Source organism: Opisthocomus hoazin, chromosome 22 (genome assembly GCF_030867145.1).
Source record: "Opisthocomus hoazin isolate bOpiHoa1 chromosome 22, bOpiHoa1.hap1, whole genome shotgun sequence".
Taxonomy (NCBI): Eukaryota; Metazoa; Chordata; class Aves; order Opisthocomiformes; family Opisthocomidae; genus Opisthocomus; species Opisthocomus hoazin.
In genome coordinates, this window is record NC_134435.1 from 12,135,245 (window position 1) to 12,157,850 (window position 22,606).

General features: G+C 52.2%; 1 protein-coding gene across 3 annotated transcripts in view; it reads left to right on the forward strand.

Moving 5' to 3' along the window:
* Positions 1–4,020: 4,020 nt before the first annotated feature.
* The window catches only part of LOC104332208 (beta-2 adrenergic receptor), a 58,063-nt gene continuing 39,477 nt past the window's right edge, over positions 4,021–22,606 (forward strand). For all 3 annotated transcript variants that reach the window (XM_075441393.1, XM_075441394.1, XM_075441392.1), the window contains exon 1: positions 4,021–5,391. In XM_075441393.1, coding sequence (XP_075297508.1) covers positions 4,218–5,391 — 1,174 coding nt within the window. In that variant the 5' untranslated portion in view covers positions 4,021–4,217. The remainder of the gene's footprint in view (positions 5,392–22,606) is intronic.

The window sequence follows — 22,606 nt, forward strand, 5'->3', positions numbered from 1 at the left end:
CAAGCTGCTTTGAAGCAGAAGAATGAGGAAGCCAAAAGCTCCCAGAGGAAGGCAGAGGTGACCCACAGAAAGTGTCCCCGACCCTCTTCCTGCAGGCTGGTGAGCTGACCCAGCCCAGCCCTCTGCTGCAGCACTGCTGTGTGCCCACTGATGGCCAAACCCAGGCACCGGCAGATGCACACAGCAGAGAAAAGGGGAAAAGCAGAATGAAGCCCCTGCAAGCAGGCACTGTCAAATTGTCTGAAGGATACCCGGCGTGGCACAGGCCAGGATGGGCTGCTCACCTGCAGCAGGGGCTAGTGCTATTCTCCTCAGAGTGCTGCTTCTGCAGCTCTACAGCCCTCCCCGCAGTGACATACCAGACAAATAGTGTTACTCACCAGTTTGCTGCAAGAAGAGAATTTTACAAATTCCTTTTCCGACAAACACTGTGTTGAAAACTGTCACTTCTGAGCTCTTGCCAAGGGCCTGATCTGGCCAGCTGCTTAATGTCAGGGCGCTTATGCTTTCCAGCTTGTGATAAGCATCTGGGCAGCCAGGGTTAAGGCCAGCATCCCCGCTAGTCACAGTCCTGAGGAAGGTTTTGCATGCCCGAAAGCATGGCTGATTTTGCAATTATGTCAGTTGGGCTAATAAAAGTGATTACCTCTTTGTACCAACCTTGCCTTCCTCATTGATCCCACAGGCTGTTCTTCAAATGTCACCCAGCAAGGAGGAGGCACACATCCAATTATAAAAAGAGAAAAGATTAGCATGATGGTAAAGCAGCAGGGTCAATGGTGCTGATGTGCTGCATGAAACAAATGAGATGTGCCAGGTTCTGACACCCTCCAAGTCCAAGGAGCTCAGCAGGAGGCATCTTGGGGTGGGCAGGGCCCCAGCACTTTAAGCAGTGTAAACAGTGCAAACTTCACTGTCTTTCTAACCTCTCCTCTGGGGTTTGATATTATATTTGTTTAAATAAGAAGCCTTGAATATTCTGGAAAGCTAACAGCTAGTCAAAAGCACAGATAAAGGAATGGAAACCACAAAAGCAACTCAGACTTTGGGTGATGAAATTTATTTTTATGTGGGGCAAATTCCTGCCTTTATTTTGAGCCTGTGTTCACTAGTCCCATTTGCTGTGGGTCACAGATGCACAGCCAAGGACAGAAATCAGCTCAAGCCATGGGCCCACCCTGACGAAAGCAAAGTGAGCAAAGAATGCCGACAGAAAGCAAGAGCTGCAGAATCAAGAAAGAAAAATCAGCCTTTCTCTGCTTGCTCCACCACACCCTGCTAATCAAAATGGAATTTCAGGCTTCTTTGAATATAGTACAACAAAGACACTGTTACAATGTATATTACAACAAATACTTTGAGATGTAAGCTGGGCTTGCTGATTTCTATGCCCTGGGCCACAGGGACTGCCGGAGTCCTGGACCAGGCTCTGGAGAGGGATGTAGGACTGTTACCAGGGATGTGCAGGATTGTCAGATGCCTTTGATAAAGCACTCATTATGAAGCAGAGAACTTAGCTTTGACTCTCCGAGAGACGGTGTTTCCCAATAAGTCCTCTGATCTGCTCTCATCCTTTCCAGACTCAGTGCTTCATGCAAGGATGAACATTTGCATGTCAATTAGGACAGGGGAACTAATGCTTTTTGAACTCTTTGATTTGGTGTCAGAGTATTCCCAGGTGTTAGCTTAACCCACAGGAAACAGCACACCAAACTTCCCGGGTTGTTACCAGAAACTTACCTTGAGCACTTTCTAGAGCTTTCTGATCAGCTTTTAACAGAAGAAGGGGAAACAGGGAGCTGAGGACGATGTGTAGTTCCCACACCTTCTGCTTTTCCTTCCCCATGCTGCTCTTCTCTCCCACTATTGCATCTCATCTGTACCTCTGCTTTTCCAGCAGCTTCTTGCCATGCTGCTGGCCCCTGTGGGCAGAGAGGGTGTTGTGGGGACCTGTGTGCATGGGAGCTGGGGAACGGATATTGCACCCGGCAAGAGCTAACTAAGTCTAAGCCTGTGTGCCGACCAGACCCCGGGCTGGTGTGAAGTCTGTGAAAGCCAGTGCAGTGCTACAGTCTCACACCAGCTGGTTACAGTTGTACTTGTTGGTACCTGTGTGAAATGTACGGCCCCATTTACCTCAACGGTGGGCAGGGGAAACTCCTGGTAATTAGCTAAGGTCATTAGCACTGCACACGTGGCTCCCCTGAATGCCCTTCCGTTTTGAGGCACGTTTGAGGTGGGAAGAGGTGCCCTGCGGATCTTCTGCTCACGTTTCTTCATTTTTAAGACCTCTGAAGCATGCAGATGCAGACATGGAGTGCAGAAACACTGCGGGGAAGCCGCTAGTTAAGCAAGATTACTACCTAGACAAACCTCATACCACTGGAACTGCCTTTCATGTTGTTACCTGATTCCAGCACCTCATTTGCTTCTCTGTTTTAAACCACAAAGCTTCCTTTTCGCACACCGATCTCTTTGCTATAAATAGCCCGGGCGCAGCTGGGGTGTAACACGGCCACAGTTCAGGGCCGGTGGGGCGAAGGCTGCTGCCCACCACAGCCCAGCTGCCACAGCCAGCACCCGGCCCTCGGCACTGCAGTACAGCCTTGCCATTTGGCAAAAACGAGGCAGGATTGTGGAGCCTTGTCAGACTCCGGCTGATGTATCTCAAAGAAGATTCAACATTCGCAACTCTTTAATTGCTAACAAAGGCAGGAGTCCTCCACCACCTCTGCTGTGGGAGGGCCATGGTGCAGCACCCAACGAGACACCGACCTGCGGCTACTTCTGGTGCAGCTGGTGGCATGGGGGCAAATCTGGACAAAAGCAACTCTTTCTAGTCCCCCTTACTAAGGCATAAGGCAGATTTTAGAACTACAGCCTTCAGGCTTCGCTGTCACTGCTGCAAGCCCCCCGTGGCCTGCAGGCAGCATGACGTACCTCTGCGGAAGAGCAGCACGAGACTGGATGGAGCAATGAGCAGAAACGCAGCTCCAGCTGCAGCGTTACCTTCCGTCTGGTTCAAAGGAAGTTTGCAGGATTCCTTAATCCTTATTTAGAAAATTTGTTTGATTTGGAGGGAGACACTTGTGATTGTGTCCGGGGCTAACCACATGCCTGGCTGCAGCATGTCAGTGCGCAGCCGCTGCCCAGCCCCCTGCCTGGTCAGCGCTCCTGGGGGAGCTGAGGGGTCTCTGCACCCTTGATCTGCTCCAGGGTTTCTGGGGCTGGGCTGCGGCTCCAGCACTGGGATGTGCCCTGCCATCCTGGCTGTGTGGGTGCTCAGCGGGGTGCTGGGCTTGGGGAGAAGCCCCAGCAACGGTGCTGGGCTGGGAGCCGGGTGCCTGAGTGACATCCTGGCACCAAGTTTCACCCGTGAGGGTGGGGTGTCTGGGGAAAGCCACAAACCCCGGTGCCTAGCCAGCGACAAAGGCTCTGTGAGCACCAGCGTCCTCGTCCTCGGGATTTCCCTGGTGCCCCGTGCCCCGAGGACATCCTGGGGCAGGGAGCACGCAGGGTGCCTGGGGGGGTGGGAGTTGTGGGGACCCCCCGGCGCAGGGCGTGCACGTGGGGTGCGGGGACAACCCCGCGGCAGGGAGTGCATGGGGGCATCGCAGGGCAGGCAGCGCGTGGGGGGGCAGATAGGGTGCAAAGCACAGGGACGCTGTGGGGCAGGCAGCGCGCTGGGGGGGGCGTGGGAACCCCGCGGGGGGGGGGGGAGAACGCGTGGAGCAGGGGGAGAGCTCAGACCGGGGTGCGCGCGTGGGGTGTGGAGGCACCTCGGGGGGGGGCACGCAAGGTCGGGAGGGTCGCGCGGGGCGGGGACGCTCGTGGGGCAGGCGGTCGGGGCCGCGGGGGCGCGGGGAGGAGGGGTGCGAGGCGCGCGCGGGGCGCGGCGCGGGCTGCCATTGGCTGCGGCGGGCTGATGTCACGGAGGGTGTCGCTATAAGCTCGGCGGCGCCTAACGGGCTGGGGCAGTCGGGCGGGCGGGCGGGCGGCCGCCGCGGGCGGGAGCGGACCGGGAGCGGACCGGGAGCGGACCGGGAGCGGTGTGGAGCGGAGCAGTCCCAGGCACGAACAGCGGGAGCACCCCCGCGCCCAGCCCGCCCCGCACCTGCCGTCCCGTACGCACGGCGCCCGGTGCAGCGCTGCCGCGGAGGAGTCCTAGGCAAAGCCAAGCCCCCGTCGCCTGCCCCGGGTTGCTGCTGGGCTGGGCCATGGGGGTGGCAGGCACCGAGCTGCCCGGCGGCAACGTCAGCGCCAACCAGAGCGCCGCCGACCCCACGGTGTCCCGGGACGTGTGGATGGTGGGCATGGGGATCCTCATGTCGGTGATCGTGCTGGCCATCGTCTTCGGCAACGTGCTGGTGATCACTGCCATCGCCCGGTTCCAGCGCCTGCAGACTGTCACCAACTACTTCATCACCTCGCTGGCCTGTGCTGACCTGGTGATGGGGCTGGCTGTGGTGCCCTTCGGCGCCAGCCACATCATCATGGAGATGTGGAAGTTTGGGAACTTCTGGTGTGAGTTCTGGACCTCTGTGGATGTACTCTGTGTCACAGCCAGCATTGAGACCCTCTGCGTCATTGCCGTGGACCGGTACTTTGCCATCACCTCCCCTTTCAAGTACCAGAGCCTGCTGACCAAGAGCAAGGCACGTGTGGTCATCCTGGTGGTGTGGGTGGTCTCAGCCCTCACCTCCTTCTTGCCCATCCAAATGCATTGGTACCGGGCAGACCGTGACGAGGCCATCCTGTGCTATGAGAAGGACACATGTTGTGACTTCTTCACCAACCAAGCCTATGCCATTGCCTCCTCCATAATCTCCTTCTACCTGCCACTCGTAGTCATGGTATTTGTGTATGCTAGGGTCTTCCAGGTGGCCAAGAAGCAGCTGCAGAAGATAGACAGGAGCGAGGGGAGGTTTCACAACCAGAACAGGGAGCAGGAGCAGAAAGGGGGAGCTGGGCACCGCCGTGCCTCCAAGTTCTTCTTGAAGGAGCATAAGGCCCTCAAGACCCTGGGCATAATCATGGGCACCTTCACACTGTGCTGGCTGCCCTTCTTCATTGTCAACATCGTGCACGTCATCCAGGACGACATCATACCCAAGTACGTGTACATCCTCTTGAACTGGCTGGGCTATGTCAACTCTGCCTTTAACCCTTTGATCTACTGCCGGAGCCCCGACTTCAGGTACGCCTTCCAGGAGCTCCTGTGCCTCCGCAGGTCCACCCTGAAGATGTATGCCAACGGCTACTCAAACAGCAACGGCAAGAATGATTACAACGAGGAGGACAATGGCTACCCCCTGGCATCGGATAAAACCTGCGAGTTGCTCTGTGAAGAGGGCTCCTTCCCTCACCCCGAGGACTTTTTGCACTGCAAAGGTACTGCGCGTAGTGGGTAGCTTCGGGATGCGATGGGCTCTGGCGTGGCACACGCCAGCTATAGAGAGTTATAAATCCTTTCTCTCTAAGGAAAACCAAACCCCCCAGCAATAATACTAGTGAGCCTCTTCTAGAGCACACCTAAAATCTAATGGCTGCAAGAAACCCCAAACTCAGCAAACCTGTTGCGAACGAGTGGAGGGTTGCCCCGGGCCGGGTCGGGAGGGCTGCTTGCAGCCTACTGACTCGGGGGCGCGGCCGTCGGTCCCTTGAGCGGGGGGGGGGGTGGGGGAGGGGGGGGGTGGGGGGAAGAATTTCAGGCTGTGCTGAAAGCTCGTTCCCGGAGGAGCTTCCTGGCCGCGGCCAGTGCTGAGCCGTGACCCTGCTGTTGGCAGCCCCCCGGCAGCACGGCCTGCGGAACCCGGCGCCCCCCGGGAGGCCTGCCTGGCCCCTTCCCGGCGCCGAGCCGGTGGCCGAGGGACCCCTCCCCGGCCAGGAGCGCAGCCTCGAGCGGCGGTGCCCGCGTTGCTCAGCCCGGGGGGACTGTATGGAGGTGGCACCTTGCGACAGAATCCCCGGGGAAGGGATGCTGGGAGCGGGGCTGAGCGCGGCTCGGCAGGGCTGTCTCGGATCCGCGGCTATGGCCGTCCGTGGGGCACGTCAAAGAACGCCCAGAAACAACGAATGCTTTTTATTTTTGCTGAGTGCTGTAGGACTTTGTGCTGAAATAATAATAGAAATAAATGGACTGTTTGCCCAGAATGTGAGACTGGGGATGTGGGACTCAGGAATGTGGTACTGGGAAGTTGGGTGAGACGCTGCTGCAACCACAGACCATCCTCTGCTTGAGGCTCCAACCAAAGCTTTTAAACTGCCCGGTTTGTTTAACTTCAAGTCTCAAATGACAGTGAGCCCGAGAAGGTGGAAAGGGAGGAGATGTTTTATTTTCTGCGGCAGACTGGAAGGCCAGCTCCGCCGCGGGAAAGCTGTAGGTTGGTTTGTTTGTTTGTTTATTGAGGGTCTTTTTCCCCTCCCCTTGCGCATGCTTTGCATTTTGTTCCCGGGTCGCAGGAGCTGGCGGCAGGCGCGCAGGGCTGTCAGGGGCCGGCAGACGCGGGCGGGCAGGTGCGGTCTGCGGGACGCCCCGCGACAGGGACGGGGACGGCACTGCTGCCGAAGGCTCGCTCTCTGAAGGTGCCTAGCTGGAGGAGGGTGGGGGGTCGGGAAATGGAGCTCCCCCCCCCTTGCCTGCACTCGCGGCGGCTGTGTGAAAGGCTGGACCCGAGGGCCGGGAGGGTGCACGAGTGCGGGGTCTTTTCAGAAGCACTCGGGGGAGGCGGGGGGAAACAGTGCTCGCGGGACCTGTCGGTGCTCTGCGGGACCGTGGTGTCGAGCACCGTCCTTGTGCGGGCTCCTCTCCCCCTCCACGCAGTTCAACACACCACGGGGGTTTTTCCTACGCTGCTGCTGGGGGCATGTCGTGGGCAGTCTGGGAATCAGTGGGTCCCCGGCAGAGCTGGCTTTGCAGATTGCTGGGGTGACAGCTACCTGGAGCTGTGTGCCCTAGGGCTGGTATCCCCCTCTTCTTGCCCTTCCCCCCTTCCTTGCTGCAGCGTGCACCGTCCTGGGGAGGTCGGAGGCTGGGAGAGGGAATGGAGCAGGCTTTCTGGCTGCCGACACCTCTTTGCAGTCCTCGTGTGGCCCTGGCTCTCTTGGCTGCTCTGAGAAAGACTTGCCCCAAGCGCTGGTGCCAAAAGGGCCAGCCCCAGGCAGCGCTGGGGGAGATTCTGCGACCAACTCCTCGAGCTCTCACACCCCTCATGGTAAAGCTCCACCTGGATTTTGTGAGGCTGGGGTATGGAAACTCTTAGTACTCCCTTCTTTACCAAAATGATCCTGATCCTGCTTGGAAAGGGTGCTGGGAAGGAGAAAGAGCTGTAAGAGCCCTTGGCTCCTCTAGCTCTGCGATGGGTGCTGGCTCAGCTCCGCTTGCTGCTTTTCCAGCTCAGTACTACTCCAGCTCGGCACTACAGGAGAGGAAAGAAATGTACCTGAGAGCCCTTCCCTCCTGCCTCTCGCTGTCTGCTTTGATGCCTGTGCCTGCCAGTGCCCTCGCCTGCTGCCTTGGTGAGGTTGTCAGTAGTGCCCGAAGTCCTTTGAGCATGAGCCATTTGAGCAAAGGAGGAGTGTGGTGCCATGGTGCGGTGTGTGACTTCTGAAGTCAGCAAAAACATTTGCTCCTCTGATAAACATTAACAGGCTATCTGAGCAGGAGGAGACCCAGTCACTAGGACCGTCAGTCAGATGCTGTTTGCTTCATGCTGTACTGGGATTGAAATGCAAGAGGCCGGTGTGCTGTGGAGTCAGTGCGGGTACACACGCTCAGGCTAGAAATGCTCTTTAGCTCAGTGCAGGCCGTGATTATTATGAGGCACTCAACGGGGAGTGAAAATTAACCTCTTGAATTTAGTGATCGATACCTCTGGTGTTCTTAAATCTGCTGTGTTTTTAATCTTGCCAGTTGCTTGCCTTATTTTGCAATGCCGAGGAGCAGTGTAGGTTAGCAGGTAGCAAGGGCGCAGAGGGAGGAGGTGTCCCACAGTGACAGCCAGCTCCTGACTGGAGGCCAGGCCAGCCCCCACCCAAACTCCCACCGGCTTTGGAGCTGGAGACTCCGGCACAAAGAAATCTGGTGTCCACATTTCTGTTGCTGTCTGTATTTTTACTATTATTATTTGCATTTCAGTAGCACGTGTTGTGGAGCATGATTTCGTTGTCCAGATAATTACTCTATTTGTTTGGTTGGCTATGTCCATACTTCAGATGTATGTAGCCAAAGCTGAGAGACGAGCAAGTGGCTAATTGCAGAACCATGACAGCATCCATACCACATGGGTGTGGAAGGGATGAGGGCCTGTGCAGTTGACCTCGGTAGTGCAAAGCTCAGCTACAGTGTTAGGAAACCTTGAGCTTACAATGAAGTCTGAATGTTGAAGAAAAGGTTTCTTTCCTCTAAGGGAACATTAGAAAAACTGGTGAAATATGAGCTGCGCAGTTCTGGGGGCAGCTGGAAATGAAAGAAAGATTGGAAGTAAAAATAGTATGGCACCACCAAAACTGAACCTGACAAACCTTACTTGTTCAATGGTTGACAAAGAAAAGCTATGTAAAGGAATCCTTTGGCCCGTTAAAATATTTTATAATAAAAAGATAGTTTTATGATATGTGCTAGGCATTAAAAAAGGGAGCATTGAAGCTGGGACACCCAGCTGCTTAAACTGATATTAGGATACTTAGGATTTTACACTAGGAGAGAGTTGGTTCAGGTTAAGTACATACGATAAAACGCAGGGGTGACTTCATTTCAGAAAAAACACTGTGTCAAAATATGAAATTATTATTGTAAACAGAGCAGGCTACCTTCTGTGCTGCTGGTTTGTACCTTGCACCACTGCCACAAAGGTGGATAGAGCATGGGTGGGATGCTGTCCACCCCCCTTTGGTGTCAGTGTGTACAGCTAACTGGAGCTTTGCGGTACATTCACTGCTTTTAGCCACTTTTGCCAAACAGATTGTTCTTGTTTTTAGGGTCTTAGTCAGGATGAGGGTCACAAATGCAGCTTTTGTGCTGTTACAAAATACCATCCTAGCCATAGGTCCTGCTTCTGATTTGGGCAGCTGTAGTTTCTACATCAGGAGCTGTCTTTACTTTGTCCTCCAAAACAGAGTATGGAGAGCTGCTGAGTTACATCAGTCCTTTGCCTCTTGGGAGTATTCCTGGAGAGCTTTTGCTTTCTTGGAAGCCCAGGCCTTGAAATATAACCTCCTGCTTGCTCCGGCACTGGGGACGTGTAGAAGTGCAAGGGGAGCTGGCAGAGGGGATGGGGTCTGGGTGCAGATCCCCACTGGGACCTTGACTCAAGCATCTCTTGAGCACTGGCTGTTCCCAAAGTGCCTCATATCCTGAATTGTCCAGCAATTCCTAATGCTCAGAATTGGCCGTCAGTGCATGTTGCGTTGCTGTGGGTCGTCGAGGTGGGCACACGGCGCTTGACTTCGCCTGTGGAGCTGGGTCCACACCTGGTGACTTCCCCTGTGGTTCAGGTGAGGGTGGGACCGCCAAGGCGGTGGGAACAGCAGAGAGGGAGAGAAGAGACTTAAGTTGCCAAATGCACCCAAATGTTTGAAAATAGGCCAGGGATTAGTAGTGTAGAAAGGAGAGCCCAGCTTCTCTGGAGAGGGAGCAGATGTGTGAGCAGGCACACAACATGCTCTTCAGCTCTCCCATGTCACAGCTGCTGGGCTTCTCAAAGGGCTTATTTATGTATTTATTTACTATAAGCGACATGTTTTTGCCGTAGAGGGGAGGGTATTGACAGGACTGACTAGGAGTAAACAGCTGGCTGTGCTCTATCTCTCAGCATCCCTTGGCCTTCTGGTATTGCAACTGGTCCTGCTGCCAGCAGTCTCAGACACCCACACTAGCTAAGGGAAGGGCTTCGTCCCCCTGCCTTTGGCAGTCCTCTGCCTCCGAGCGTTTGTTTTCACTGGTATAATTAATCCATTTCCCAAGGAGACGGGTTTATGAGCATATTGTTCATTCCTCTGGCAGAAGGGAAGATGTCCTGTCTTGCATGTTCCCTTCTCTGCTCTCTGTCAGCAGATAGAAGGTTCCATCCTTCTAAAAGCAGCAGGGAAGCAAAGGTTTCCTACCAGTGCCTGGCTGTGTCCCTGGGCAGTGAGGATGGAAAGGGGGAGCCAGGGACGGTGCCTGCTTGTCTGCTCACCAGTATGATCCCAGTCTTCTCCCCCTACCTGCCCGTGCAGAGGCATCCAGTCCTGGTGAAGCACCTGGTATCTTGGCTGACCCACATCTTTTGCTAACTTGTAAGACAGTATCAGTGCCCATGCTTCAGGTTTGCAGTGTATGTCGTACCCAGGGTGGTTCTTCAGGTTCAGATGAGCAAGGGCTGTTTTGAAAAGCCACCTTGGCCTTGGATGTTGTTCTCAGCAGAGAGATGGGGTGACCCCAGGCTCCCTGAAAACTAGTGTTTGGCAAGGATTAAGGTCCCTTGCATCTCTGTTTTTACACTTGTGCTTGGTTTCTCAGGTCCATGAGTAGGACCACAGCTGCTCTTTGGCATCTCCTCCCTGTGCAACAGTCTCAATGTGAAAGCTTGACTCTTTCTGGGAGCTGAACACAGCAGCCCGAGCATTTGTTCCCCTAGTTATTCTTTTACTGGAGCTTTTTTGAAAGCAAGCATTAGTCCTAACCTTTCTTCCTGGGGCTAAGAGAACATTCTGCAATGAACACACATCCTGGGCTGTGAGGACACTGTCATTTGGCAGCTGGGGTAGCTACACTCTCTTATCAGAGACATTCCTGCGGGGTGACTAGCTGCATGGGGCACCCGTGGGGGACCTGTAGGTGCTTTTTGTCATATTACAGAGTTGGGCAGCAAATATTTCACCCAGCACTGCCTCTTGGGAGATCCACTACAGCTGTTCATCCAGGGCTCAAGCTACAGCTGGTGGCATGGACAGACTCTGTGGCACAACCACTCCCTCTTGCACTCTCGGCAGAAAGACTGAGGCTCTTGTTTGCCTGCTGCAGAACAAAGTACAGCCAGCTTGGTCAGGAGCACAGATGCTCCCCCGCGGTCTTAGTGACACAGCCTGGGTCTAGACGGGGAAGAGCACGCTCAAAACTGGAGTTCACACAGAACTTGGAAGGAGGTTATCTCTGCTGGTGAGTGTTGTAATAGCAGGACACAACCCTGATTCACCTGGATTTGGCAGTGGGTATCTGCTGGAATTGCTGTAATCAATCAGAGTATTTCAGGGAGCACAGAGCCTCTACAAATGTCCTTCATCAAGGAAAAAGTGGATTTGCTGCTTTTTCATGCATGCAATTTCATTTTTTCTCCTGTTTTCTCCTAATGGCAGGAGCATACAACTGAATTCCAGTGCAATATTGCCAGTGCCAACAAGAGTGGGCTGGCAAATATTTAATTGTTTACTATCCTTGATAAGGTCATTTTTTCACAAGTGCATATATATTTAGATATTTGTATGTATATGTGTGTATATATATCTCCATTATATATATAGTGATACATAGATCTGTACACAAACAAGGAAATCTAAAGGTATTTTGTTGTGATAGGTAGATACATAGATGAAGATCTGTATGTTCAAAAGTTCCAGTATTTATTGCAGATCCTATTGACTGACACTGTGTTTAAATAAAGAGTATTTATGGTATGCTTGTAATCAAGTGTCCTTCCTTAAAGCTGTTTTGCTGGCTCTACTTCCCCCACATTCTCCAAGACTCTTCCAGTGAATCCTTCAGGGCCCATTAGATAAAACTCAACACCTGAATAGCCTGGTGCTGGTGGGGGGGCACACACAGCCTCCTCCAGTGGACGAGAATTTCTTTAGTTTTATGCAGCACTTTGAGTCCTGCAAACGGTGAGGAAGTTGTGGGTACTCAGCACCTCACTGTAAAAGGACTTCTCTGGTTTCCACCTCTTACGTCGGGGTTCACAGGCAAAGTGGTTTTTAAAAATCCACCTGCTTTTCTGTCTGTTTGGACTTGAAACAGTGTCAGTCTGGAAAAGTTCCTGTGCTCCTGTGACAGAGGCAGAAGCACGAACCAATACAGCTGGGGGCTTTAATCCTCTGTTGCTGGTCATCAGTGCCAGCGTTCCCTGGGACTGGGAGGAAAAGCAGATGTCCAGTGTGGAGACTGTTGGGATGGGAAAGGTGAAACACTGCAAAATGTATGCAGGGCTTGTCCATAAAGCCCAGTGCTATCTCTGCTCCGCTCTGGCCCAGAAGCGAGCCCACACGTTGGCATTGCAGCCGGACTGAATAATGACTCTGCTCCATCTCAGCTGTCTGAGCAAGACCTTACCTCGCCTGGGATGGGCACCACAGACCTCATCAGGGCTTCTTAGTCCTGGCTCAGCACAGAGCGAACACTGTGCTGCAGCTTCTCCAGTTGTGCTGGTTTGGACCATGGGCTGGAAGCAGGGGTAAAGGGGGGAACTGCCCTGCAGGAATGGCAATGATGGGAACACGGCATGGTAGGTCACTTCTGTCTGTCCCAGGTTGTTTTATCTCCTAATTAGGACTGGAAAAGGTCCTAGGGAGGGCCTTTGGAAAAGTATCCTAGTCTCCTGGCCTGTTCTGTTACCTGTTGCCCATCTCTGTTCTGATGCTCTTCTTGCTTCAGGTGGGGGTGAAGAAAGAGCATGGTTCATGTCAAGCAGGATCCCAGCTCGGTGTGTTGCAATGACAAGTATCTTGCATTCTTTATGCCACTTAAGACCGTGATGAAGGTCTTGGCAGCAGAGGCCAGAGTGTGCCCTGCACATTTCAATGCTTCTTCTTTCCAGAAACAACAGCAGGGAGTTGTTGTGCAGCTTGGACAGGGAGGAATTACGCCAGGCACTTCCAAACCATGGCAGATGCCCAAATTATAATAATTTATGGGTTTGTAACTTTGTGCTTTCAAGGGATAGAGAGCCCCAGCTAGGAATACAAGCTGTTGCTGATTGCAGGGTTCCTGAATAGGGAATCAGTCAGACCTTCAACATCTGGAGGGGGCAGGGGGAGTCTCAGCTGCCATCCAGCTCCCCCCACCCCAGTTCAAATGAGACGTTCAGACTAGAGAATGTTTCACATCCCACCTTATGGAAAGGTGCTTGATCCTAACAGCTGCTTAGAGCCCAGTCCCTACTTCACGACACCTTTGGTGGTTGTCCCGAGGCTCCCTGCAGCCCCTCCTGGCTCTGGTCCTCCAGCAATGCCAAAAGAAAGGTGTTGGGAGACAACAGTGACCGCTGCCAGAGCTACATGCAGTCTCACAGACATAACTTCATTGCAGGTGTAGGCAACAGAAGCAACTGTGAGAGGACCTCTCACCAGCCCTAGAGACAGTCTGAGTGCAGTTCCCCACTTGCACCACCTCCTCGGTGGCTTGGGGGGATTCAGGCTCCACAGCTGAGCTCAGCAGCCTCAGCCCAGTCCTGAGAAATACATAAACAGCAAATGGCCTCTGGAAGCCCCTGCCAAGTCCATTCTCCGTCATGTAAATATTTTTTCCTCTTAAGTGTATGTGAGTGTGAAAAATCTCTCCTTAATATTTTTTCCTCTCTGGCTGAACGGAATGCTTGTTCATCCCTGCTTGGGGACTGCCCTTATTTTGCAGCCATCAGCTGAAGCAAGAACAGCACATTTCTTATAGCCCCCAAAGCTGTACTGCTCTTCTGCCTCCCCAGCCCACTGGCATCAGATCAAATGGTGCCTACCATGATGGGTGCCTGTCAGGACCCCTTTAACACCCCTCAGTGGCTGTTGGATGGAGGTCCCATGGCTGCAGCATGGGGACAGCAAATTGGTTAGGCAGCCTTGAGGAAGCCTTCAAAAACAGTGCAAAATATTCATGGGGTTGCAGGATCCCTGCTCCAAAGTCTGAAAGTCTCAACCTGTTGTACTGGACTCATGTGTGGAAATGCATGGCGGTTTTTCCTGAGTAAAACTGGAGCAGACACCCTAGATAAGTTTCTTGATGCCTGGCCCTGGAAGCAAATGGTTTGGTGAGAGGGATGCTGGTTTTCTGATACATGCTTAGTAGACAACAGAGATGTGTCTGCATGTAGCAGAGATAGTGGAAGCCCCAATACATCTATGTGCAAGGGAGCAGGGTGGAGGAGCTGCATAGGTACCTGTTCACTGGGGAATCTCTTCTAAATATTCAGATGTTTTCTCATTCTCCATTCACCTCATCTGGCTGTCCTGCTTGGGAATGGATGGGATCAGCCATAGACTGCCCTCTTCCTTCTTCCAGCCCTCTGCTTGGGACCTTAGCTAGGGTTTGTGTCTCACCAGAATAAGATGTTGCTGTCAGAGAGGAAGTGTGTCAGCACGATTAGCCAGCCTTGCACGAGAGAACAATGCTGAGATAAATCTGACTGTAGGTCTTTTCTGATACCTCATTGTTACCCAGACACTACTGTGATACTCTGCCTCAACCTGAGTGTGGCTGAGCATTGGACCTTCTTTATAGAGACAAGCTAGGCTCAAAGGCTGAACTGCAGAGCTGCTGAATGTGAAGGGCTGTACAAATAGCTTTGTAGCTAAAGAAGAGGAGAAAGAAACAGTTCCCTGCTGCTTGGATGAGAAACAACCTTGTAGCAGCCCAGCAATTCGATACGGAGAGGTGTTGACTTCCTAGGCTGGGTTCTAGGACGGTCTCACAGGGGGAATTTGCTGTGCCGGGTCCTGCGATGTCTTTCCTGCCCCTGCACCTTCCCAGATGCCTTGCTAGGCTCTGTTTAAGTTAGCCCAGTTCAAGCAGGACCTCTTTCCACCCAGCTTGCCATATTTGAAAGACGTTTGTGCTATAAACCAGCAGGTCACAGATTTTCCACTGGGATGTGTGTTACTCTGTTCTGTGCTCTTTTTGAGCTGGACTACACTGTCAGATGCAGTGGTGTAAGCTGGAAGGTAACTGGTGTAATTAGTCATGACAGGGACTCAGTCAACACTCTACATGATCTTGAAAGCCTGCTTGTAGCAGGGACAGTGTCTGATTACAGAGATCTTTGGTGTGGAAGGTGGGAGAGGAAGAGAGATGCCTTCATGGTTGGGCTGGAGGAGTAGGTGTTGCTCAGCATGACAATTTTTCTAGCACAGGCATCAGAGCAGTGTCTCACCCTGAATGGCATTTTGCTTTGGGTTGTGATGAGTGCTGGTAGGGACTTGCCTTTCACCAGGAGCAGCCCCTTGAAGTGCTGTGGCTCAGAGACACTCTTCCTTGTCATCTCCTGGCAAGCACAGGTTGTCCTCCTCTTCTTGCCAGCTTCGTGAAAGTGGAGTCATTTGTGCACTTGCCAGAGTTTTGCACAATGGAGAAGTTAGCACACTCTCTGCCATGGGATGGTGGGTCCTGAGCAACATCAGTGGTCGTGGCAGTGGAGAGGCAGTGAATGCGAGTCCCACCCAAACCCAGAGGTCCTGCTGTCTCCAGATGAGATACAAATACAGAGATACAGAGTACAAGTATATACAGTTATAGGTATGGAAACAGGGAAGGCACTAAGCTGGGGATACAATCCACAACAATTGGAGTTAATTCCTATCACTTCAGCACAGAAGCTGAGGCAGAGGAGAGCTGTAGGGGGGAGATACACAGAAGGAAGAAGAGGAGCAGAACCACAGAGAGTTTGTGGCTCAGAGAAAGAAGACCATTCCTCTGTAACTGCATAGCATGATTTGTTCAGCTCATTTATAAGCTGATTGTGTGGTTCCCCATCCCTCCAGGGCTCCCCGCTGCAGAGAAAGACCCTTCTTAAAAGGGAATCCTCAGGGTACCTATATATGGCATGGAAACCCCTCCAGGAGAGTCATCTAGCCCTGAATGAACATCTCCCCATCCTCAGCAGAAAGCCAATGTACAGGCTGTTCCTCCTGCAATCCCAGCCCCTCCTTTGCAAGGGCCCAGCTGACATTTGCTAGCAGACTGTAAGGGACAGTTGTGGGCATCTCTCTCCGGCGTGGGAGGTGATGACATGCCGGCTGCCGCTGCGCCAGGCTGGCAGGGGCATGAGGAGGCAGGACAAGGGGCAGGGTGCCGGGCTGCTCCATCAGGGCTGCCCCTCACTTGGCAGTGAGGGAGAGTCAAGTGATGCGAGGCAAGGGGTGTGTGCTGTTCCCAGAAAGGAAAAGTCAGGGTGCAGAGCCGTGGTGTGATTAGCTTCTGAGCCAGAGCCGATGGCAGCAGGGCTGGGACCGAGGGAGCTGTGATTTCTAGGCATGACTTGTGGATGTTGGCCAGGAGAGATAGAAATGAGTTGGAGAGGGGGGAGAGGGCTGTTGGTCTGAAGTGAAGCATGGGCCGCTGCAGAAGTGGTGGCTAGGGGCATGATGAGCTCTCTGTACCAGTTTGCAATGTCCCCCCAGATCTCAGAGGGACCCAATGAGGGTATGCTGGCATTGCATCTGCTCAGGTTTGGTCTCAGACTGGGCTGGCTGCAACAGTCCATGGCTGGGGGCAAGCCACTGCTGAGCAGCAGACTTGGGCTCACTTGTTTGGCTGCAGGATAGGATTTCAGTTTGCTACAGTTAGATGGCAGAGCTTTGGGGATTTTCCTTTCTGATATGATTTGCAAAGCCAAAGGTTTATATCAATGTCAGAGTGATTTCAAGGATGTTTTCTTTCTCTGCCTGAGAACTCGCTTTAACATGCAATACTCAAGAGAGGAAAAATAATGATAAAACTGTTTGGATAGGGCCAACTTTTTTAGCATAGGTTTGGACAATCAGCTTACTGAATGACTGTGACTGTAAGGCGCCTTCCATCAACTCTGCCAATAAAGATGTAAATCCAATACAGACAGGTGATGAAAAATGGAGAGAAAGAGAAGGACTTGAAGGAGAATGGTTGAGGAGACAGATAAAGGCAACTGAAGAACAGAGGCAAAATAAAATATAGCCCAAGGAGAGTGTAAAAAGATGATGAAGAAAAAAATGGAGATGAGAAAAGGGCCCTAAGAGGGACAATGACTCAAGCACAAGTAGGAAACTCAAAGTGGAAAGCAAGAGGCTGGATACCAAGTGTAAGAGGAGGGAGCAGCTAAAAAAGGATTTCAGAAGGAAAAGAAACAGGGCTGGGAAACGCTATGACAGCAGCATCTACATTTCATTGCAGGCAGTCTGATTGGTGCCTCCTCTCTCCTACATTAGTAGTTTCCTTGTCTGCTTTCAGCCAGTATGAGTTTGATTTAGCAGATCTGGCAGTGGGAAAGGCGGCAGGACGAAGGGAGAGGGGACAGTTTCTCAGTAGTACAGAAAAGCTGGGGAACTGTGGGTGAAAGGATGGCCATTAGAGAGGCAATGTATGCACAGTTTGTTCCCAGCGTCAGGGGAGTTGTCCAAGACAACTGGCCAGCCTAATTCATGCTCCAAGAGCCAGGAAGGTGAGTGGTGGTTTATTTTTAAGTATGGTTTCCCCTGCCTTGTGCCATGCTACCTCCTGCAGTGGGGTTCCAGTTTCAGGAGGAGCAGGGGAAAAATAAGCCCAACCAAACTAAACCCTTCTCCTTTTACCTGTAAATGGCATAAAATATTTTTTGTCTCAAATTCTTCTCTTGGGCCTGACAAAGCCAGTGCTGGGAGCCCTGGCCTTGCAAGCCAGTGCCTTGTGAAGATGCCCTGGGCAGGGAGCAAGCAGGTGGTGGGGCAGATCTTGGCACAGGGCAGTGGAGTGTGTTTAAACCCAGATGTCTCAACAGATGAACATAGTGAGAGCACACCACACCTGGTAGCTTCAGACCTCACTGGGCTGAGCCAGGTGGCCAAGCAGCGGGACCACACCAAGGAATCAGTGACAGCTGTGATTTTTCCACCTGAGGCAGAACAAGCACCCAATTCACCCAGAGGGCTAGCAAGAGATAAAGGGAGGTGTTGTTCGAGCACTGCCTCAGCTGAGCATTTCAGAGGGAAGGCAGGCTGCTCGGTGGACTGTTCTTTCCCTTGTTGCCAATGCCAATGCCTCATGCAGGGTTTGATTTCTCCTGGGGATGGGAGATGCTGAGTAAGAACTGTCTCATTGCAAGCAACTGGTATGCAAGGATAAGTTCTCTGCATCTGCAAACTGCAAATAAGGATTTAAGTGGTCCAAGTTAGGTGTTCGAATTCTGCTAGTGAGCAGACCCCTGTCCCTACTGATGACTGAGTAAATCAGCTGGGACAGGGCATTCTGACCAAATTAAGGCATGTGAAGAGGATTTCCAATGGAGATGAGTGAAAAAGTGACAACTGATCCTCCTGTCCAGTAAAAATTCAACAAATCCTGGGCCTGGGTGTCACCTCTTCACTTTGCCAGTCTCAGGGCCAGAGGTCACAAGACAGCAGTATCGAGCCGGTCCCTAGCCTTGTCCCACTCTAGCTGGACACTGGAGAAGGCACAGAGCTTGTCACACCCTGAGCTGTGCTGCTCAGGTATTCTCCCCTGTCAGACAAAACTTTCAGCAGGCTCATTACAGCAACTTTATGGCTCCTTTGCGCTGCTGAAGTGGGAAGAACAGCTGGGGATTTTGTCACGGGAGGAAATTCTTACTGCAAACCTGAGATGCTCCATAAACAGCTGGATTATTTCTGTCTTTAGGGTTTATTTTCCTTCGGTGTAGGAAAAGTGTCACATCTCGACTGACAGGGCACTGCAGAGCAGTCCGGCACCATGGCGGTGTCCCATCGCAGTGGGAGTGGAGCAAAAGTGGGCATGTCCCTGGTGTTGTGCTCCTCACTCCGGCATCGCCTGCACTATCAGACTGTCCTGTGCCTTGTTTTCGGATGGAGGTGTCCCTGCCCTGTACTGCATATTACAGTCCTGCTTACAATGGTTTTCTCTCCTGTTGCCCCTTCCAGCCAGTGCAAATGCAAGGATAGTAATGAGGTGGTCTAAAGCTGACCTTGGGTTACCTAGCCCTGCTAGACCACTGGGACAAGCTGTGTGTATTTGTGTGGGGGGGTGTGATAGAGAGAGAGGAAGATGACTGTTTCAACCAAATAGCTGCAGACACTTTCAGGACCCCACTGTCATTTTAACTGCAATGAGTTTTATGTGGAATCACTGCAGTGGGTATGCTGTCACAGCTCACAAACAGCACAAAATTCTGTGGTTTGGTTTTAAACAAACAACCAAACTAAGAAAGTTGACATGAAATTATCCTGTGTAGGCATTGCCTTGCCTTGTGTCTCCTTGGGAGTGGTGCAAACACAGAGTGTTTCCTTGTGTCTCCTTGGGAGTGGTGCAAACACAGAGCCTGTGCTGCCACACTCCAGCTCTGCCCTGCAGCCTGCAGGATTTCCCAGCTGTTATAGTTTGACTGCGGCTGGCAACAAAAGGGCCACGAGGCCACTCTGTCGCCCCTCCCCTCGCTGGGGTGCGGAGGGGAATAGAAAGAAACAGGCAAAAACTGGTGGGTCGGGATAAGGGCAGTTTAACAGAACAGCAAACAAAGGGAACAGGAACAACAACGATACAGGTAAGGAGAATACACAAAACAAAACAGCAGAACGCAGGGAGCAACTCTCACACATGGTATGGAATACCCCGCTCTATTTGGCCAGATTGGGTCAGCCCACCCAGGTGTTCCCTACCCCCCCCCCCCCCCCTCGGCTTCTGGTGAAAATTAACCCTGCCCTGGCCAAACCCAGGACACCAGCTCCAGAGCTAAGCCATGACGCGGTGCCCAGCACCATCCCTGTGCCCTCGTCTGCTCCCAGCTGCTTTCTTCTGTTTGTGCTTTGGTGCCTTTATCTGCATCTTATCATTCTATTGTACAGGACTTGCACCTCTCACATCCCTGTCTGTGATCCCTCCAGTGTGTCCACCCATCCTTCTCTTCCTGCCATGACAGCTTGGGAAGGGGAAATGTTTCACCCCTCCTTTCTTCCATCCCGAGCTACCTCTGGCCTCTGCTAAGACTTTCCCTTCCATCTCCTTGGAGCAGCTGGATGTTCCCAAGGACCTGTGCTGGCAGGGCTGCCTGGAGTGGGAGTAGAGAGCTGCACATCACACTCACTCCACTGGGATCAACACTGGAGCTCACATGGAGTGGGGGGGACCCAGGAGCTGGCAACTGCTGGGCCAAACTGTAGAGTGGAGGGAGGTCTTGGCATCGGTGCTGTGTTTTGCCAACGCAGTGCCTATGTGGGAGCCTGTGTGGCTGGTGGACCAGAATACATTACCTTTCTTGTGCTGGAAATGAGCTTTGCCCACTGCATCCAAGCGTAAAACCTCTGAGCACAGAAGTGGTCTTTGCTGTTGGTGAAATGCCTCTCTTGGCATGTCAGGAAGGTGTTTCTTCCATCCGGGCAGGTGCTCTGATGATGGAAAGGGGATAGACTCATTTTCAGCCATGCAGCCAGGGGAAAGACCCATCTCCAGCAGCCTGCTGTGGCTCTTTATCTCGGCTCAGGTCTGCAAGGACAAAAAACCTCTGGAGGTTTCAGAGTCTGGCACTCCTACCGGGCACCATGGCCACCCGTACAACCATGTAAGCTGTGTAGAAATGAAGTGAAGCTCACAGGGCTTCATCCGGCACCCGGGAGCCCAGGGCCAAGTTTTTTCATGGTGAAATTAGAGTTTCCCAGCAGACTTCCGCTTGAGTCAAGTGAAAAATGTGGCTAATTCTCCTTGCATTTATTTTAATAAAGAACTCCTATGGATGGGATTAAATGCTTGTGAGCATCCCTCAAAGGGCCACAAAGCAAATGGCCAGAAAGAGTCCCTGCCAAATGCACTGCTTTTTGAGTAAAAGCTATAGCTGGGGGGAGCAGCATCTTGATTTGGAAATCGGTGCAGACATGCTTGTGTAGTGCCTGCTGTTTCTCTGGCTGGTGTTAGTTAGGGTTTTTAACTTCTGACGTTCATGAGTGCTGAAAGAATTAGACAATGTGGTATAAAATGCATTTTTTAATGTGTTTTCTACTAGGAACCTCAACCTGTAGATAGAGATGCCCAGAGAAAACCAGTGACAAACAACAGATGAAAACAGTCTGGTGCCCATACATTAATACACTGTCTTTGGGGAGACCTTATTGCGGCCTTCCGGTACCTGAAGAGGCTTACAAGAAAGCTGGAGAGGGACTTTTTACAAGGGCAGGTAGTGATAGGTCCAAGGGGTTATGGCTTTAAACTAGAAGAGGGGAGATTTAGATTAGATATAAGATAAATTCTTTACTATGAGGGTGGTGAGGCACTGGAACAGGTTGCCCAGACAATTTGTGGATGCCCCCTCCCTGGAAGTGTTCAAGGCCAATTCGGATGGGGATTTGAGCAACCTGGTCTTGCGGAAGGTGTCCCTGCCTATGGCAGGAGGGCTGGAACTAGATGATCTTTAAGGTCCCTTCCAACACAAACCATTCTATGGTTCTATGATCTTTATTTCCTTTATTTTCCACCCCTCCCCTTCTGGAGCAGGGGCATTTGAGTCCTACAACCTTGTTGTTTCCTGAAGCATCTTTTTTCTCCTCTTCCTTACAGAAGACACCAAGACAAGCCCATGCTTTTGGAAAGTCCCCTCTCAATCCTTGGCACAGGGAAAGATTATATAAAGCAATAATTCTTTATTTCCTCTCAACCCCCAGGTTCCTTCCCGAGTTGTTGAAGCTTTGTGTAGAGTGATGATTTCCTCTAAAATTAACGGCAAGTTTGCTTCCTTCTCGGAAGGAATCCTAATCTTCCTGCCAAGGCGCGATTAGGGAGGGTGTGGAGAAGGCATTTCTATCATTCTGCAGGCATGTGCGCCTTTGCAGTGAGCATGTCTGACAGGTATGGAGACAAATCATGCACACTTGTGAGCACGGTGAACAGGCCTGCCTTGCTGCGACCATGCTATTTCCAGTGCCTGCAGTGACAAGAGCGCGTGTCATGTGACTAGCATCAATGCTGCTTTGCTGAGATGGTTTTGCCATTAGCAGCCCCGGATGATGTGTGGAGGGACCCGCAGCTGCATCATGCCCCAGGGACAGTCAGACATCCTGCAGGGAAGTGGGTGCCCAGCAGGACTAGGACCCGGGCAGGACCCTGGCCGTAATAGGGTTGTAAACCTATCCATGGTCCAGTTCTGGGCTGGAGTTGTCCTGCTGTGCAAGGCACCCTTGGAGTAACACGTAGATACCCCCAGTCTTCGGTGTCTGTAGCTGTCCCTGAAGAGTAGTCTGGGTTATATTGCCACTGGGTAGAGACTGTGCTGTTACTGAAACACGTGCAACTTGGTAGTGCTGAAATGTTTGTTCAGGCTTTTTACATAATTCCTCAAGACCTCAGTCCTCTCTGAAGCACAAAAGCTTTTATGTGAGGTGCTTGCTGAGTTGCAGGAAGAAATGCAGCAGGAAAATATCACCCTGTTCCACAGTGACAAACATCTACACTGCAGGACCCAGATTAGAAACTGAGAGCGCTGTGGTCTGCACTCCGCTGCGGTGACTCATTTCGCATCTTGGTGCCTTGGCGTGCTTGCCTGCAAAATGGAGCCTGCCAGGCACACAGTGCTTGGAAGGGCAGTGTCTCTGCAAGCAGTGTCTGGAAGTTCGGAGAGAAGATGGTTTACAACTGCCAGATATTGTCATTTCTTGGCTTCCACTGCAGGAACCTGAACCTCAGCCTGACCCAGTTTCACTTCACAATTAAACTCTTCTG